The sequence below is a fragment of the Echinops telfairi genome, unplaced genomic scaffold (assembly GCF_000313985.2).
Source record: "Echinops telfairi isolate 266 unplaced genomic scaffold, ASM31398v2 ScPeMD7_7469;HRSCAF=8507_0, whole genome shotgun sequence".
Classification (NCBI taxonomy): Eukaryota; Metazoa; Chordata; class Mammalia; order Afrosoricida; family Tenrecidae; genus Echinops; species Echinops telfairi.
Genome location: NW_022111372.1, coordinates 72,373,675 through 72,393,067, shown reverse-complemented (window position 1 = coordinate 72,393,067; position 19,393 = coordinate 72,373,675). Strand labels below are relative to the sequence as shown.

General features: G+C 42.9%; 1 protein-coding gene across 1 annotated transcript in view; it reads right to left on the bottom strand.

Annotated features, from left to right (window-relative positions):
- Positions 1-19,393, bottom strand: part of EBF1 (EBF transcription factor 1) — a 479,517-nt gene that overhangs the window by 92,831 nt on the left and 367,293 nt on the right. Inside the window, exon 10 of the mRNA XM_030888673.2 lies at positions 10,667-10,793. Within this exon, the coding sequence (XP_030744533.2) occupies positions 10,667-10,793 (127 nt within the window). The remainder of the gene's footprint in view (positions 1-10,666; positions 10,794-19,393) is intronic.

Below are 19,393 nucleotides of genomic sequence, written 5' to 3'. Positions count from 1 at the left end.
AGCTACATGGACTCAGACTTAGGGGTAGCTGAGTGTGCCAGTCAGTGTGGATTCCCAGGTGCTGACCCCAAAGAATGCAGGTCTTGGACCACTGATGGTATGCTGCAGATTTTCCAGAAACTAAAAGTAACCAGAACCTCTGCTCCAGGTACCTCTGCTTTAAGAAGGAGATAGATAAATCTCATGTAAGCATCTGGCACTGAGGACTGAAATAGTTCTCAAAGACTACAAAAGTGTGTCAGGTTCATAAGGCTCAAATGTTTATGATACATTGTTAAGTAAGAACCATAGTACATGCTATGCAAAGGCCCCTTCATTTTTTGATGAAGCAGAGCTGCGTAAAAAAGACTAGAGATTAGAATAATATTAACAGCTACCATTTATAGAGCACTTATGCAAAAAAAAAACCTGATAAGCAATGTGGGGGATTTAAGATATTTTCCATCCGTGCTGCAGATCTTACCTGAAGTCAGTAAGAATGACTTTGTAATAAAGAAACAAAAATTTGTTTCAATGCTTTAGAGCATGCCACACCCCACAATTCCGCTTTAACACTGAGTAAAAGGACTTGCCTTCATGCCATTGCACACACAGACCAGGCAAAGCATGAAGTCACCCTCCACGAAATCTTTGGAATACATCTTAAGAAAGGAGAAAGAGGAAGAAATTTAGTGCCATATCCCCACTTCTTGAGACATTGGAGTTCCAAAATATATGGTGAAAACAACAGAAGGGTTAATTTATCATGGTGCTGGGGCAGGGTGTGCTGCGGGGAGGAAAACCTTGAAACCCTCCCAATAGTTTATTGGCTTTGAAAACCAAATCATGTTATATCATCCTAAATGGATTAGAGGTTCAAGACTTTAAAGCATTGCATTACATTGGCAAGAATACATATAAAGCTCAGTCCCTACCTTTATTGTTAATAGCTTTCTAATCCCTTACCAGAAATTTATAGTTCAGAAATGGCAACACATCTTAAAGATTAAAGCCATGTGACAAATAGTTCATGTCCCTTAATAACCAAATCACATGCCTTAGATTGGGGCAGCTTATCTGCCTTTTCCTTCTATACGATTTCACTGGTGGGGATACTTTATATCCCTATTACATGAATGATGAATGGGGCTGTTGGTTAGGGTCTGTTATTTGCTTGGCTGTAGTCAATATGTTTTCTTTGGACAGGGATTTCTGTGATTTATCCCTCTCCTGGCCTTATCACTTATTAACTCTGAGTCGACAGGAAAAAGCCAAGGTTGTGAATAAGGCCTAGTGTCCATTTAGTCCTCTAATGTCAGTGGAAATACCCCTTTTAATGATCCTGTTACACTAGCTATTCAAGCCCTGATTACGCCCCACTCCAAATAGGAAATCGAGGTCGTATTTCTTGGAAAGTATGTGCATAAAATATGCAAACGAATATGTTTCCTTCACATCGGCTGTATTCTTTGCAGAGCCGACTTTCAGTTTATAGATGTCACAGGAGTACAATGGACACTTTTAGGGATCGTTGTGATTGCTGCTGCTGCTGTCCCCATTGGGACACCAGCGGGGCACAACTGCACCAACACCAGCAAATGCAGGCTCACAGGCCACATCAATGTACAGGAGGAGCCACGTTTGGTGGAGGAGAAGAATCTTAGGACCTACCCCTCACTGTCCCCAAAGCAAACAGAATCAACATTCCCTCTTCCTTGCATTCTTTTCCTGGTGTGTAAATGGATCATTTGGAGCAATACTCAAGACATGTGGACAGGAGTAGCCTGTTAAGTTTTCTTTCTGGTTGGGTCTTTTCCAATTAGGACACAGCTAAGGCAGAACTGCCTGTCAAGGGTTCATTACTCAGCCCTCTTCTGGCTGAATCCTAAGTGAAAACAATCTGATATAAAAGAAAACACATTCTTGCCTTCCTCTCCCCAACTTCTTCCTAAGTTTGCTTAGGCCTCTCTTTATAACAATTAACATATGTGCAGAACTTTTCCCTGCAAAGCATTTCCAGGTCCGTGGTTCTTTCGCTGATCCCCACAAGACCCTCCAGAGGCACCCAGGAGTGATGGCCACACCGTTCATTAAGCTGGAGACGCCAAAACCTGGTGGGCTCAACTCCTGTCTCCTCATCCACATCCAACTCATCTGCAAGTCCTGTCAAGTTTTTCTCGAAATGCACCTTGAATCCATCTCTGCTAATTATCCCTAGAATCAAATCACCACATCTCTGTCCCAGACTACCACACTGACCTCCTAACAGGTCTCCAAACGTCCAATCCGACTGACCTCGTGCTCCTTTGACTCAGAGGGATTGTTTGGTTTGCTTCCTCCATGCCAGTCTGGGCATGTGTCCTCTGTCACTTCAGACACTTCCAGGATCATTCATTGCTCTTAAGATCACAACCACATTTCTTCCCGTGGCTTCTAATGACCACCCCACAGGGGTTAGTCTTTGCCCACTTCTCCACTTCTCGTTGATTTTTTCAGACTCCCTGGAATGTCTGCAGCTTTCCAAGGTGCCACAGTTCCACCTTCACAGTACTTCCTAGATGCTTGCCTCTGCTGGAATACTCAGTCGTATCCCCAGCCCTAAGCTACCCTCACTTCTCACTGATTGCCTGGTTAAGGATTACTCATCCTTTGAACCTCAGCTTTTCTGTAGAAAAATCATCTCTAACTGTCCAGTGGGGGTCAAGTGTCTTTGTTATATGCTTGTCTGAAGCCCTGTTCCCGTCTTTATGGGCAATGGCAGAGTTTAAAATAGCAAGTTTACTACTAACATCTATGTTCGCTTTGGGGCTTTAAAATCAACAAGGACAATGACTGTGTCTGGCTTTGCTCAGCACTCTCTCTCTCTGGGGCTTAGAACACTGCCTAGAACAGAACAGGCCATCCACAAATATTTGTGAAATAAATGCAATAACAAACAGAAGTGACAACATCAGAAATAGAACCCTGGTCTCTAATGCTTAGAATGTAACTATTTCTGTAAGCATAATGATAGTTGGCACATACATAACCAGTCAAAGTGAATGGTAATGACCAGTTCTTGGGATTTCAAAGGTAACTCCCTTCCCACTGTCTACTTCTATCCTCCATTTACTTTGAGGGACCACCCACAATATACCAGGTACTGGGAAGTGTGTATTCTACACACAGGCTCATGAACTCTTTAAATTCAGACACTATTATCATACCCCCATTTTACAGATGAGAGAAAGAAGAATATGTATAATTTACATCAACCCCATTTTTTCTTTAACAGAAGCCCCAACTTCTGTGTTTTATGCACGTAAGCCTCGAATGAAAAGGGATAGATTCTTAATTAACAACTCTTATTTACGTTCAATGTTATCTAGAGCACCAAAATCAATGAGAGCCCATTGATCCTGGGCAATATGTCAATCAATTATTAGCAAACACCTGTCGCAAATAACTCACTGAGTCAAATTGCTTCAACACAGTGTACACAATAACCTAATATCACAGAGGGCTGGCTCTTTCTTCATGGAGCTTACAGTCCTTGTGCATTGTCTACCAAGAGAGAGCAAGGTATAAGGGAGTCAATGGTGAGTGAGTGGTCTATGCACAAGCAACAAAAGATATCTAAATATAAAGAGTCTTCAAGTCAATCAAGAAGAGTCAAAAAGAACTGCAAAGTCACCTGGCCCAACTGACTCCCCTTCGCAATGAAAAAAATCTGCTGTCTACAACACATAATTGATTTTTCTGTCTCACAACCAGCAACTAGCACAGCCAGGGCTAGGGCACTGGACTGGTGCTCACCCAGTCTACAGCATGGGCCAGAGAAGACTTCAAAGAGGATACAGAATTTAGCCCGGATCATACAAAAGACTTACCATGTCCAAAGTGGTCAAAGGTCAGCTTGAGGCAGAGGAAGGAGACTAGTTTGGCTGGAGAAAGTCAGCACTAGGCTAAGGTCACTCTGATGCCAACCCCAGGGACTTGAGCTACAGCTTGCAAGCAGTGGGCAAGAGGGAAGATTTCTCTGCAGGAAAGATCTTGGTTGATGCAAATGACCATTCTCAGCTGCTTATTGAAAGGTTGGGGACTCAAGCTCACCCAGAGATACCTGGGGGTGGAGGTGGGGTGGAAGTATCCTGGTAATCTACTTATAAAAATCAGTCACTGAAAACACTACAGAACGCAGCTCTGCTCTTGACACACAACATGATCTTCCAGAGCAGGAATCAACTGGACAATGACAGCTGGTTTGGTTTTTCTGCCAGGAAAGGGGCTTTTAAGGAAGCTTAACCTGGCACTGAGTTAGCATATGAAAAGGCTAAAGAACAGGAGACCCATTAAAGTCTAACTCTCCGCTTTGCTCACCCCACCCGCACCCCCCTGCCTTTCTCCAATGAACAGAGTTTTCTGGAATGAAACCTCTTGAACGTCAAGTTAGAATCTATTGTAACCTGAACAGGAACCCTTGTGGTACAACACTTGAGTATATAGTTGCAAACCAAGAGATTGAAACACACCCCTGTTCCTTGGGAGGAAGGCATTGGCGATCGACTCTTACAAAGGTGACCACCTAGAAAGCCCTGTGGGGCGGTCCTCCTCTGTCACATAGGATTGCTGTCCGTTGGAATTGACTTACAGGCACACGGTAACACCATAACCTACACGTTTGAAGAGGCTGGAAATGGCATACACCAGTTACTCTCAGCAGAATGGTGGAAGTTTGGGATAGAAACAAGAGAACAGACAGATGCCTTTCTTGAAAAATCAATATGAAAGAGCTTTAAGACCAGGCCCACCCTTTTAAAATACGATTGAAATATCACTTGTTTTCTACTTACTGAGCTCTTCTGTGCTTTCTTCCCTCTAGTGCAGTGCCCATCTTTAATTATTCCTCCTCTTCACTAACCAACCCTATACTCTGCCAGGATGACACTCATTCCGTCCATATACCTTCTCCTCAGCTCCCTTAACCTGGCATCTGTCCTCCTCCCAAACTCCTAAAACTTCCTTCCACCCACTCAACACGTGAAAGCACTAGAGCTTTATTGCCTCTCAGGTTCTATCAAGGGCTACAGAGAGGCTCCAAACTCAACTTTGTCCGCTCTTTTTGGAGAAGGTCAGAGCCCTGGAGGTAGTAGTTAAGCATTGGACTGATACCTGCAAGGTCAGAAGTCTGATACCAACCAGCTGCTCCTCAAGAGACAGGTGAGACTTTCTATTCCCATATGCAGTCTCAGAAACCCACAGGGACACTTCTACCCTGTCCTAGAGCATCATGATGAGTCAGAATTGAGTCGATGGCAGGGAGCTTTTGGTTTAGCAGGGGAGACTATTTCAGAGAAAATGTCTGTTATTTCCAAATGGTTATGTTCACATTTATATGTTTTTCACTGCCTAATTCATACTTGGACCTTTTTATTTATGGTTGTTTCTATCCATTTACTCATGCCTAAAGTTTTGTCAGGAATCCCTGGGTAATGCAGTTAATCCCTTGGTTGCTAACTGAAAGGATGAATGTTCAAATCCACCCAGAAGTCCTTCAAAAGAAAGAGCTAATGATCTACTCATTGATAGTTGTTCGGTATTACCGAGTCAGTTCCAACCCATAGCAAGCTTACGCACCACAAAAGCAAACACTTCCCTGCCTTGCACTACTCTCAAACTCGTTCCTCTGCTTGAGCCCATTGGTGCTCACAGTAACTAGTTATTAAAATCTGTCACTGAAAATTCTAAAGGATCTTTCTTAGGCCTTTAGTTAGGTGATGGTGGTAAATAATCTGCATAAAACATTTACTCATGGTAGGGAGTCGGCAGCCAGTGAGTGTATAAAGAAGGATGGCCACCCCTTGCTGATGGAGACTACAGGTGTCTGGTCGGTGTGATGTGCGGTGCCTCCCTTTTCCCTGATCCTAAAAAACGTCCCAGCAAGCTGTGACTGTTGTTGTTAAGTGACCCTTATAAAAATGAGATGCCTATGGCTCGCTCAGAAGCATCATATGACATCCCCAAAATAACTTCTCTATGAAGTAGAGGCGCTAAGAATTGAATCTACAGTCATCATATCTTGGGCCCTCTGGGCTGGGCTATCTCATTGAGAGAAAGGAAGAGGAGGAGGAAGAGTGGGAGAGAGGGGAACACAAAGCCCATTTGTAGTACAGTCAATGCTGAGTCCAAGTGACTGATCATGCAGGACAGAGTGGAACTCCCTGTAGGGATCCCAAGGGTGGAAATCTTTACAAAAGCAGAGCCAGCTTTCTCTTTCTTCAGTGGAGCAGTTAAGAGGTTTGAACCGCTAGCCTTTCAGTTCGCTACGGAGTGCTTAACGTACTGCAACACTATGGCTCCAGGGAGAGAGAAAGCAAGAGTAAAATAAGAAAACCAGATGGATGAGGAAGAAGTATTTCAAGGAGAGCTTGAAGAGCCATTCCACAGTACAGGGGAGCGAGTTCCCCAAAGCACACTGACTCCAAAGTAGCCCGTCCTCCATGCACAGAGATGCACTGTGCATCGGCAACAGATGCAAAGTTATGTGGGGCCTGAGGTACAGATAGGAAATATTACTAACAACAGGGTTTTTATTATTATTTCTGAGTTAATTCTGAAACTAACATACAGGGATTGGGGTTAGTCCTTCCACATGAAGAGTAGGTTGGCTAAGGAGAATGTTTAGAAAGAACGGATCTGGTGACAGAAAGGGGCTGAGAGCTTTCTAAGCATCTGAGCAGTCAGATGACCCTATTGTGGAGATTTGGGGCAGTATATGACTCTCACTGCACATCTAACCTGGTGGCCCATACTGCCCAGTCACAGTTCCCCCCAGACCCAGTTGCCTCTTCCTATAGAAAGACAACTAGAATGAAGGGAAAGGCTGTATTGGGATCTGGCCACTTCCAACCAATTCTAAGAACTTTGAAGAACCAGCTAAGGCTCCTAAGAATCTTTCATCAGTTTCAAAGGTTACTTAAGGCTTAGCAGGAAAGCTTACAATTTTAAAAGACCCAAGTCGCTTCAAGATGTAACCGCAGTAGGAAAACAAGCTGTGAGCCTAACAGAGGTGTTGAGACCAGCTTCAAGGGCAGTAGGGTTTAGGGTGGAATTATCTCCCAGTGGGGCAAGTGATCTGATTCACCATGAGAGTCCCTGAAAGCAATACTGTCATGAGGTAGTTTCTTGTTTTCCTCTTTCAGAGAACATCTTTAAAATGTAAAGTCAATCATGCCCTGCATTTACATAAGAATAGCAGGATGCAATAAGAAGGAGCCTGGGACATGCTATTGAGCATTTTTATTCTGATCTAATTGGGAGTCTCTCTCCTCTTTGACTGGGGGAAGGCAAACACAAGAGAATCAGCTACGAAATCCTGTGTGTCCCTGGCCTGGAGGAGCAATAATACAGAGCTGGGCTCACCTGTAGGGCTGCGTGATGGTGATGGCCTCACAGGTGAAGCCAGCCCTCAGCTAGCCCGCGTTTCCTCCTAGAAAAGGTCTCTCATGATTTGCATAGATTAGGCCATGCTGTTCCTACCCGAAAATTATTATTATTTTTAATGATTATAGATATTTGCAGCCTCCCAAATCTACCTACCCAAATGCTCTCTCACACTCTGAAAAGAGCAACAGGGCTTTGGTTGGGGATGTGAGTTATTTTTCAGCTCTATCGTATTTCCTGAAAGCCCACAGGGACAGTTCTACCCTGTCCTGTAGGGTGGCTATGGATTGGTGTCAACTTAATGGCTGCGAGTCATCGTATGTCTTTGCTTCTTTTTTTTTTTTAAAGGAAGGAAATAGATCTAAGTGCCCTTCCACACAGAGAGACGAGGATTCGCTGGCTCTCTCAAGTCTTGAAATGCTGCGGATGATAAGGAAAAGAGCGGTCTGCTGTGTGGTGTGCCGGGAGGGCTGTCTGCAGCCAGTGCTGCACGAGGACAGCGCCCTGCACAGCTGCGGGCCGCATAATCCACAGAGCGGTTTCCCCGCATCTCCCTGTCTTTGTGACAGGAAGAACGGGAAACAGTAAATCACAGAGGCCAGGAGGGTTGGCCAGGGACAGGCGAGCCTCAGTAGGTGCATTTCACACTACTAATCAAGAGGTCCGTGCTGCTGTGCCTCACTCAATCCCAGATTCTCTTTCAGTAGAGACGGTGCCATTTCACAGTGACTGCTAACCATCAACTGTTCTCAGTGGGGACATTTTGGTGCCAACTTCTTCAAAATGTGACAGTTCCACTGTGGCGAGGTCTGCTAGCACACATGCACGGCCGGCTCTCCTTGCCAGTTGCCCAGGGTTTGAGGCGAGATCAGCAGAAGCGAGTTTTTTTAAATTTCCCGCATTGCGGGCACATGTGCACACACACCAACCGGCCGGCCATCTTTCCCTGAACTATGTTTCTAGACACGAAAATCTGCCGCTTTGATCGTTGATCTGAACTCCCATGGGATACAGGTTTTCCAAGATGTGATTTCTTAAATTGATGGTAATTTTTTTAATGGTTTTAAAAAAAAGTTTTTCCTCTCCAAATAATGATGGGTCCCTAGCTATTTTCTTCTGAGAACTTAAGTAATTTAATGGGGATGATTTTTTTTTTAACTTTTATGGCCAGGTGGCTCTAGGGGATATTTTGTTGAGCACTGATTAAAAATAATTTCTTCTAAATGAGACCTGACCACAAAATGGAACCATTAACGGGCAGGGACGTGTCACTAAAGCGGAAACCATGCCTGATTGCCTCTTGTCCCTCCCACCACACAAGCATTTTCTTCTTCTTTTTCTTCTCCTTTTCTTGTTCTTAATAGCAGAGTAAATAAGCAGCCAGTGAGGCCTAAATGTTTTTTCGGCCAAAAAACAGAGTCCAAACTCCTCAGAGAAAACATTTGGCCTCTGTGGTTTTGTAATATGTTCCAGAACACTGAGTTCACTGAAGAACGTTGTGGAAAACTCCCGTCCACTGGAATGATGCTGGGGAATGTTACAGTATCAGAAGTTTCAATTGGTCCTTTTCCTGCAGGCCCATAATGAGGCTTGTTAAAAAAAAAAAAATAGTGCTATGTGGAAGTTCTCATGGGAAAAATGAATGGCAAGAAATTCTAGCTTTAAAAGAAACAGCTAATCTGCTAGTTTGATTGTTCTTCAAAACTTACGCTGAACCAATGAGCCTAATTAAAAACACTTGGCCTACTTCTATAAAGCATCATAGCTTTCTCTATGCTTCGTTTGTATACACCACAAAACTCCAGATAGACTATTATTTTTTTCAAGTGCTCACTAACAAAGTGCTGACTTTGTTGGGATGGCTGAGCTAATTTCTTGAACTCAGTGTGAAACCTTAGCTAAACAAAATTGTGGTAATTTTCCTTAATTTGTAAAAGTGATTGGAGTGCAAACAAAATTTTCCTCTTGGGTCAATCCTATAATTTTCAATTAACTAAAACTAATAGGCAGGCAGGCACCAAACCTGCATTTTGTTTAAAGGACTGGGAGGCATTTCCAAGGGTCAGGATTCATTAATTGTTTTTATAATTTTGAGAGAGAGAGAGATGCTCTGAGTGACTACAGAGCATGGTAGGTTTTGCTCTTAGTCTGAGGAATTTTTGAAAAAGACAGGAATGATGCTTTGAGGTAAAATATCACACCCAAAAGAAAATTCATCCGTTTAATTATATGGTTATAATTAGGATGTGTTCATCGTGTAATAGAGTCATCCCTTCACTGCTCAAGGAGTCTCTTTGTGTGGAAGCAACTTCATCGCGCCTTGTGGTCCTTTATTGAATGAAGGCTGAAACCTGGGGCCCGTTTCTGGAAACAGCTACCCAGGAACGACGGATACAAAGAAGAGACCCCAGAACTCCCCTCCTCAGGTGTGATCCTGGGACGCTCAGCACCAGCACCACTTTGGCCCTTGTTGAAGAACACAGAATCACGGATCTACTGGACCAGAATCTGAACTTCCCCAAGATGACCAGGTGTGGGGTTGGCACACTGTTCACTGGGGATCACTGTCCCATGGTAATTATTAGGGATTTAGCTTGTGCTCTAAACGCACGAGAGAGCTTAAAAAAAATGGTGGGAAAGCTCCCGTTCTCTCTTCATCCCTCCCTCGTTTTTTTCCAGAGGGTTCTAGGCATCTGAGAGAATTCACATTTACCCTGTAACCCTAGATTCCTACCACAAGGTGGGTCTATGCGCCAAGATTCCTGTGAGAGGACAAAGTGCAACTCCTGGGGAAGAAAGCGCCAACCCAGAATTACACAGGAAAACCACCAGGCGCATTTACTACAAGTGCTATAACTGGACTAGAAAAAGTTGCCCCGCTCATTAGCGCTCACCTCTGTGCTATGAAACAAACAAGCCCCGATCGAGCTGGGTTAACCTCCAGAAAGACTCAAGCTTAGCTGGCATCACTTCCCCCTCGCTTTATGTCTCATGGCTTAGAATAAGGTATTCAACCAACTCAGCTGACGGACTTAGTTCAAACAAAGATGACGATCATTCATTCAGCCGAGATGCTCAGCTGAATTCTTCAAAACAGGCGAAACCAAAAGCCCAACTGGTCATACACACAGTGACATGGAGAAAGAAAGATGGTCCCAATGGAAGCTAGGTTTAAAAATAAAATGTACACTTAGGCACAGAAGGTAAAGTAAATGACTTGCAAGACCACGGCACGTCTGTGCTGCCCATCAGCAGTGGCTCTTACCTGTGTAAATGAATCTTCCCGGAGTCCCTTTGCAGAACTGTTTGGATTTGTAGGACAGGGTGACTTCTACCACACCAGGGATGTGCCGAGGAGGGGTCTGCACTCGGATGGCATGCGGAGTGATCAACTGGAGGAGACATTGAGGGGGAAATGGTCATTGCAATGTATAAAGGACCCATGTCTCAGCTTTCCTGTCAGCTCGCAACAAACCAAGCTTTCAAACACACAGTTAACCTGGGCCTGCTTAAATCCAACCTTCACAGAGCCCGCACAAAAGACACTGACAGCCATATTTGCAAGTGCTCTGCATAAAGCCAGAATGACATTATTGGCTTTCCCACCCAGCAGACACTGCTTCCTGGTTTGCAAAGTGAACCTGGCCTAATGAAATGATTTATCTAACACAGGAAATCCTTTGGAAAGCCTCTGTTTGAAGCAGACCTCCAAATCAGAACTGAGCTCTGTTATGCCTTTCCAGAAGTCGGTGGGTCTGGTGTTTGAGCAGAGCACTTGAACATGTGGAAAACACGGAGCTAGGCAAACAGAGCGGGCCCAACCCACTCTGTTTAGCTGCAGAACACACATAGGAAATGTCCCCTGAAGACCGGTTGCTGCAATAACTGACAGGCACAAAGAGCTTTAAAGGGAAAACCAAAGAATCGGTCCCCGTCCCTCGCTAGCCTACAGGACTACCCATAAAGGAAAAGAGAAGGCTGGGGAAGGGCTGCAGAATGATGCCTGGTCTATCATGCAAGGCCATGTGCACAACGAGAAAGTTCACTTCTGAACCCTGCTGGCAATCAGATTACACTGTGAAGTGGAATTTAGCTTTTATTACTCTTATCTTTGTTTATGTAACTAAAATGTTATTAATGGCCATAAAACTGGCATTATCTTGGTCTTTGAAAAATCCAGCCCTGGTATTTGACGGTTGACCTCTATGGGTGCTGGATTCTCTATGTTATCTCACTCTGGTTTTGGCAATTGCCCCCTCCTTGTCTCCTTCCAGATTCACTTAACTGAGTCACCATGCAATGGGTTAGCACATGAATTTGTCTTAACTCCGGCTTATATTATTCTTACAGGGGCAGCTTAGAAAGGACTTCTATTTCCACCTGAAAACCAGGCCCCGCTCAAGTGTTTCCCCCAGAGAAGTCCTGGGACAAAAGCATGTGAGAAACGATGGCTATTGCTAAAAATCCTCAAGTATTTTCATTCAGTGTGCATGAAACATAAAGAAAAAGTCTTCACCATAAAAATACTTTAACTTGCCAATTAGGAATGCTTTATCCACTTCCACAGACTATATGGAGCCTTTGTTTCTTAGCTGAGGATGCACAAAATCGATTTCAGAAGGCCACATTTCTATGGAACTTCTTGAGATTAAGTTGCTTTTCCTGACTAAGTGTTGTCAATGGCTAAGTGTTTATCCATAGACATGTAAAAATAAAGAAAATAACAACAACAAAAACACAATATTCAAACACTTCTAAAATGTAGTATACAAAAGTTAAGTCAAAACAAATTCTAAACAAAGTATGTTTAAGTATGTCTCTATCTTCAGTAGAGAGCTGCGTACAAGTTCACTTTCAAACAAGATCCAAGCACAGTAGTGGCTTCCCGGGGATTCTACTGCAGCAGTTCAATTCAAGGCAAGAGGGTCAACTCAGGCCATGGCAACGTGTGTGTGTGTGTGTGTGTGTGTGTGTGTGTGTGTGTGTGTGTGTGTGTAGAGGGACGGGACGTCCAAAGGGGTAATCTTGACAGATTATCTCAAAGGTTAGGATGATCATGGGGCTTATTTTGAAGAAGTTTTAAGAAAGCTCAATATTGCCTTGCTGAGAAAAATGGCCAATAATGTTTTCCCTGCTCCTGCTCCTTCATCAAGGGTAGCAAAAATGACCCTACAAGACTTCTGTGGGAAACCTCCCCCTCTTCCACTCACAGTCCTGAGCTTGCCCTTTCAGATTTCTTTTTGTTCCCTAAGCCAGAGGACATTTCGAAGGAGCACAATTTGAGTCCTTTGAGGATGCTGAAATTGCTGTTTTAACATGGTATAAATCAGAGCATGCAGGATTCTTCAGGGAAGGGTTAAAGAGATGGACATTCCACCTTCAGAAATATGTAGACAGACAGAGGATATGTCAAAAATAGCTTTATATCTTTGTCAAATCAAATTTTGTATGCTTTTGTCCCACTACTTTTGACTGACACTCATAGATAACCTAAAATAAGCAAAATACTCACAATCCCACTTTGTGGTTGCTCGGGGCCATGTCATGGGTTCCCACTCATAGCAACCCTATTGACAATAATAAGCACTGCCCCACCCTCCTCCATTGTCACAGAAGTTCCTACATTTGAGTCTGTTGATGCAGCCACTGTCAATCCATCCCATGGAGAGTCTTCTTGTTGCTGACCCTCTACTTTACCAAGGATTCCCTTCTCCTTCTGATAACATGTCCAAAGTACATGAGACAATGTTTCATTATTCTCACTTTAAGGAGGATTCTGGCTTATACTTCTTCCAAGAGAGATGTTTGCTTCTTCTTGAGGTCATCAATAAAGACCCATGCATCAATTCTTCAAATGTGTCAATTCTTCTCTGGTCTTCCTTATTCGCTGTCCATCTTTCGAATGGCACGTATATGAAGCAACTAAAAAGGCCATGGCTTGGGTTGGCACCATTAGTCCACAAAGTGACTTCTCTGCTTTCCAGGGCCATGAAGGGCTTTCATCGATTTCCTCAGCTGTTACTTTCAAGGGCACTGATTGTGGCCCCATGTAAGCGAAATCCGGGTCCCTGAGGTCGCCTGTTTGTCCAGGTGTGAGGGATTTGGGGCTCCTCAGTTGATCGACAGTCCATACTGTAGGCTGGAGTCTTTGATCTTCATCACTAACTGCGTCAAGTCCTCCTCACCTTCAGCTAGCAAGGTCATAGTCTTCCGCATATCGCAGGTTGTTAGTACACTTTCCCCCAAACCTGGTGCCTCATTCTTTCTTATGCAATCCAGTGTCTTGGATTAATTGCTCTGCAAATAGACTGAATATGTACAGTGATAGAATAAAACTCTGACCTATCATTCCTGATTTTAAGCCATCCCATGTGCTCTTCTGTTCAAACGACTATCTCTTGGTCTATGTACTTATTCCACACAAACACAGTGAAGAGTTCTGAAATTCCCATTCTTCACAATGTTACCCACTGTTTGCTATAATCCACACAGACAAATGGCTTTGCATAGTCATTGAAACACAAGCAAACCGCTTTCTGGTATCCTCTGCTTTCTATGGGCATCCATCTGACAGTAGCAACGGTATACCTTATCATGCACCCTTGTCTGAATCTGCCTTGAATTTCTGGCAGTTCTCTGTTGATGCACTGCTGTGACTATTTTCTCATTACCTTGAGCAAAATTATGCTCGTGTGTGATATTAATGATATTGTTCAATAATTTCTGTATCCGACTGAATGATCTATGGGTCTCTTCCAGTTGGTTGTCTTCCAAGTTTCTTGGCATAGACAAGTGAGTTCTTCCAGCATTGCATCCGTTTGATGAAATATCTCAACTAGTATTCCATCAATTCCTGGAGGTTTTCTCTTCACCCATGTCTCAGGAGGTGGCTTGGACTTCTCCCTTCCGTATCATCAGTTTAGAAATACCACTCAGGCTTGGAAATCAAGATCAGCATTGCAAAATTCCGTGGGTTGCCTTGTCCTATTAAACCAAAGTCCTAAGTGGCAACTGACATACAGGGCTGCTTTTCACCTACACTAAATGACGCCAGGTGGCTGTAATTTTTTAAACTATTTCAACTTTATCCACTTTCTCTGTTCTCTCCCTACCCCTACCCCTGGATGTTCTTTGCACCTTTCTAATGGTTCTTCTAACCTTTAAGTGTAGAAAACAGGAAGTCAAGTAATAATGTACAGAAAATAAGAGGGAAGTTTTGAATGATATTAAATGATGATCTCATAAAATTAAGTGTGTGTTTCATCTCAGTTGTTTGGACAACTTTACTAGGCTGTTGGCATCTACTATATTGCTAAGATTTTATAGATGGCTCCTAATCTGGTTACAACAATGACCATATTTCTATCCCCTTTTGTCTTCAGAAGTGAAATAGTCAACTTGCTTACCCAAAGTTATCTAATAAAGAGAAAAAGGTGGCCCCAATGTATTTCCCAAATTGTAGGGACAAATAATTGTTTCTAATCACAGAATAGACATTGTTCCTATGGGAAATTTTTAAAGGTAGTAACAAATTCCAAATTTTCAGACCCGCAGACTGCTCGCAAACGTTTGTATCCCGCACTAGTTCATTTTCATTTATTGTCTGATCCTTGGCTGTGTCTTTGACAGAGGAGGTCCCCATATTGTGATTGTGACATGGTTCTATTTTTAGGAGTTGCATAGGTTATAGCACAAATGTTAATTCACAACAATATTTAGAAGAATTTTCAGTCAATCAGAAAACGCTTTATCTGCGATCCCTTTTCTCAGAGGAAATAGATTTTAAAGATGGAATGATATTAATAAATACATGGATAGAAACTAATTTTTTTCTAATAATAAGGACCTGCATTATGAGTTACTCCACTGAGCACTGAAATACATGGGTTTTATGAATTGATTAAATATTACTGTAATAAAACGACTGGATGAAGGTCGTGTTTTAGCATAAAGCATAAGGCTCAGGAAATTCACACAAATGTTCATTTACAATTCCATTTTCTATTTTTATCAGTGGCTCTAACTAAAGGAAAGATTCCGTCTTAAAACAATTATCCTGCACAATTCAGGTAGAATTTGAACCATGATGGAAAGAATGAGTTTGTGGATGTTGTTCTTGCTGGGGATATTAACCTGGGAGTCATCTTTAGCACCGGCACAGGTGATTCATGGCCCAGGGAGGAGAAACTAAAACATTGTACCTGTGTTTCAATGTTTGGTGGCTAAAACCGACCCCGTGGTTGTCTAGTGATCTGTTTTCATTATGGTTACAGCCAAGAAAACCCCACGGAGCAGTTCGCACTGTAAGGATACACTTGTAGGGTATCCATAGGTCAGAATCAGCTACAAACCAACTAATCACAACCACCACCAATCAATTTGAAAGCCTCAAACCTTACTGCTATGAAGTCAATTCTGACTCACAGCAACCCTATAGGATAGGGTTTCTGATACTGTAACTCTGCAGTAGTAGCAAGCCTCATCTTTCTCCCTCGGAGTGACTGGTGCTTTCAAACAGCTGGCCTTAGTGTGAGCAGTCCAATGGATAGCCCCTGATGGCACCAGCACTCATTTTTATTTTATTTTTTTTATCAATGTGAAAGTATTGTATAATTTACCAACCACTCAAAGAACCATGTGGTTTATTACTGGAAGGAACTTTAGTGATCATTTCAACTACATCTCTGATTTTAACAGCTGGAGCTGAAAAAAAATCAGAAAAGAATACTGGCTTCAAAAGCTGACCCAACAAGTGAGAACTCAGGAACCCAGGCCACAGACTACATGTTGCACCCTGTCCAAGCCCGGTGACCTGTGGGCAGCCATTCTCCTCCACAGCAGCAGAACTCCAGTCCTCGATCTTCAATCACTGGACGCCACTGTCTCAATGTACCATGACTACCTATCCCCATAGCATTTGGTAGTTAACATTGTCTACACTGATTCATTTTCATTTGAGACTTTATGTTAGAAGGAAACCCCCTATCATTACAAACATTGAAAAATAAGTAGCATCTGCCAGCATAAGAAGGCCCTGCAGTTCAAGTGAATATCAAGTTAAATTCTAGCAACATACTATTGATACTTTAAGGCATCTGATCTCTCTTTATTGAAACGGTATATTAGCCAATGTTTAAAGTCGCAGAATGATTAAAAAAGAAATGAAAGGTGAATAACTTTGTCACTACGTGATTCAGCTCTGTCAAGTTTACCAAGTACATTCATTGTGATTATCTTTTAAAATCCACATGCATGGCACAACTTTTCCAAAGGAAACAAATGAGGTGAGCGTCAGGAAAGTTAACTGAGATTGTGTGAATCACTTGGGAGCCCTGGTGGCACAATGGTTAAGTGCTTAGCTGCTGTTACACATAAGGTTGGCAACCCACCAGAACTCTATAGGAAAAAATATTGAGAAATCTGTTCGTATAAAGGTGACAATCGAAATACTATGAGACAGTTCTGGTCCATAATACATGATCAGTTGCTATGAGTTAGAATCCTCTTGATCACACACACAATAATACATGAAGGACTGGGAAGGAAACCATGCCCTCTGCCCATCAATAAGTGTCTTCCAGAGCTGTTCTCTTATTCATGGGTCCTTACTTATTTTGATCCTCTCCTTTGCTAATTCTAGAAATGTAACCCTATCTTGTCTTCTCTTTTGGCCTGCCTAATGCTTCTTGAGTTCATTCATTAGCTCAACCACCTCAGCCAAACTGGCTTCCAAAATTACACCATAGCCTTATCTCTTCGAACAAGTACCAAACTTTTATAATCAACAGCGTAGGAGAATCTTCTCCAAACATGTTTTATTGACACCTCAATTTCCACTTGACCCAAGCTAAACTGATCACCTACCTATCTGCAACTGACTTTGTCTCTTCCTCTGTTCTCTCACTGTTAAGAGAACATTCTTCTCTGAATCACCCAAAAGAGAAAAACTTCATAACGTCTTAATGTTTCCACCCTCCATTTTTTCCTTAAGTCTTGCTGATTCTGCCCCAACTAGACCCCACTATAAAGAGCTCTGATGATACAGTGGTTACGATTTGGGCTTCGATCCGCAGAGTTGACAGTTCGAAACCATAAGCAGCATCTTGGGAGAAAGACTGGGCTTTTGACTGCTATAAACAATTACTGTTTCAGAAACCCTCTAGGGTCGCTATGAGGCAGCATTGACTCGATGGCAGCGAGTCATCTCTACTAATGGAGCGCTGGTGGTGCAGTGGTCAAGTGACCAGCCAGTTGCTAGGTCAGGAATTTGAACCCACCAGCGGCTCTGCAGGAGAGAGATGTGACCATCTGCTTTCACAAAGATTACAACGTTGGAAACACTATGGGGCGGTTCTACTCTGTCCTCTGGGATTGTTTTGAGTTAGAATCAACTTGACAGCAACAGGTTGGCACTCCACTGGCTCTTCTTTGCCTCTCCACTTTCTCTTATTCAGAACAAGACAGTGTTCACCATTTTGTACTCTATTTCAGTAATGCCTTTCTAACTGATCTCTCCACCAGAATTATCTTCTCCAAACATAATCCCCTCTGGTCACATCCTGCATAAAGTTTCAACTGTCCCTTTTGCCTTCCAAGTACAGCCCAAGCTCTTGGGCATAATAGTAAGAAACTTCAAAGGCCTGGAAGCTTTGATCCACTTCTCTACTCATGCTTTCCACCAGCCATCCCACATTCTGGACCCCAGGGTCTGAATACACAAATGATCATAATCTGGCCTAATACCTTTGTTTTATTCATACCACTGTATGGCCTGAACATTCCTCTACCAGTCATCTAGTGTTCTTTATGCCCCTGACCATCTACTGTCTCTCGTAACCTGAGTTTGACCTGCTCCCGGAGTCAGAATTACACAAGGGGCTGCCATGAGTCAGAGTGAACTTGTGAGCAATGATCAACAATCCGGTATGTTAACGCATTAACGAAAACCTATTGTAGAGTTCTAGGAGAAAGAGGGGCACAAACTTGAGAATAACTTTCTTCTCTGATTATCAATCGCATTTATGATCTAAGTCACTCTAACGCACACCTAAATTGGTAATGCCACCATGATAACTTTCAGCAGCAATTACCTTTCCTTATCTTCTTACGTTGTGGCAAACATTGGGCTAAGTGCTTTCAGTGCTTTATATCATGTAGTATTAGTGAGGAAATAGGGAGATTAGCTCTGTTTCACATAGGAAGTAAATGCATTACAAGAAAATTGAGCATCATGATCAATTAAAAGTGGCAGGTCTGCCTATCTCAACACCAACATTATACAACCACACCTGTCCATCCCTAAAACCTATCCAACTGTCATCAAATCGATTCTGACTCATTGTCACTCTACAGGACAGAGTAGAACTGCTCCGTAAGGTTCCTGAGACTGAATCGTTCCATGAGTCAATAGCTTCATCTTTCGCCCTTGCAGCAACTAGTGGATTTGAACCACTGACTTCGCAGTGAGCAGTCCAATGTTTAACCAACTTTATTACCAACCCTATATAGTTCTTTCATAATCACTAGTAGGCCTACTTTTTATCCTATGGCTTATATTGTGTGCCCGTGCTACATCCTCATGGAAGCAGCAGCCAAGAGATCACACAATGGGGTAAATCTGCTTCACAAGACGTCTTTAAAATCTTGAAGGTAAAGGACATCACTTTGAGGACCAAGGTGTGCCTGACCCAAGCCATGGTATTTTTCAGTCTCCTTGTATGCATTTGAAAGTTGGACATTGAGTAAGGAAGAACAAAGGCGAATCCATGCATTTGAATGATGGTGCTGGTGAAGGATATTGAAAGTACCATGGACTGTTAGAAGAACAAACAAATCTGTCCTGGAACAAGTATAGCCAGAAGGTTCCTTAGAAGAAGGTGAACTTTTGTCTCATGTACTTTGGACATGTTGTCAGGAGAGACCCATCCCTGCAGGCTGACATAATACTTGGTAAAGACAGGGACAGAGAAAAAGAGGCAGACCCTTGGTGAGA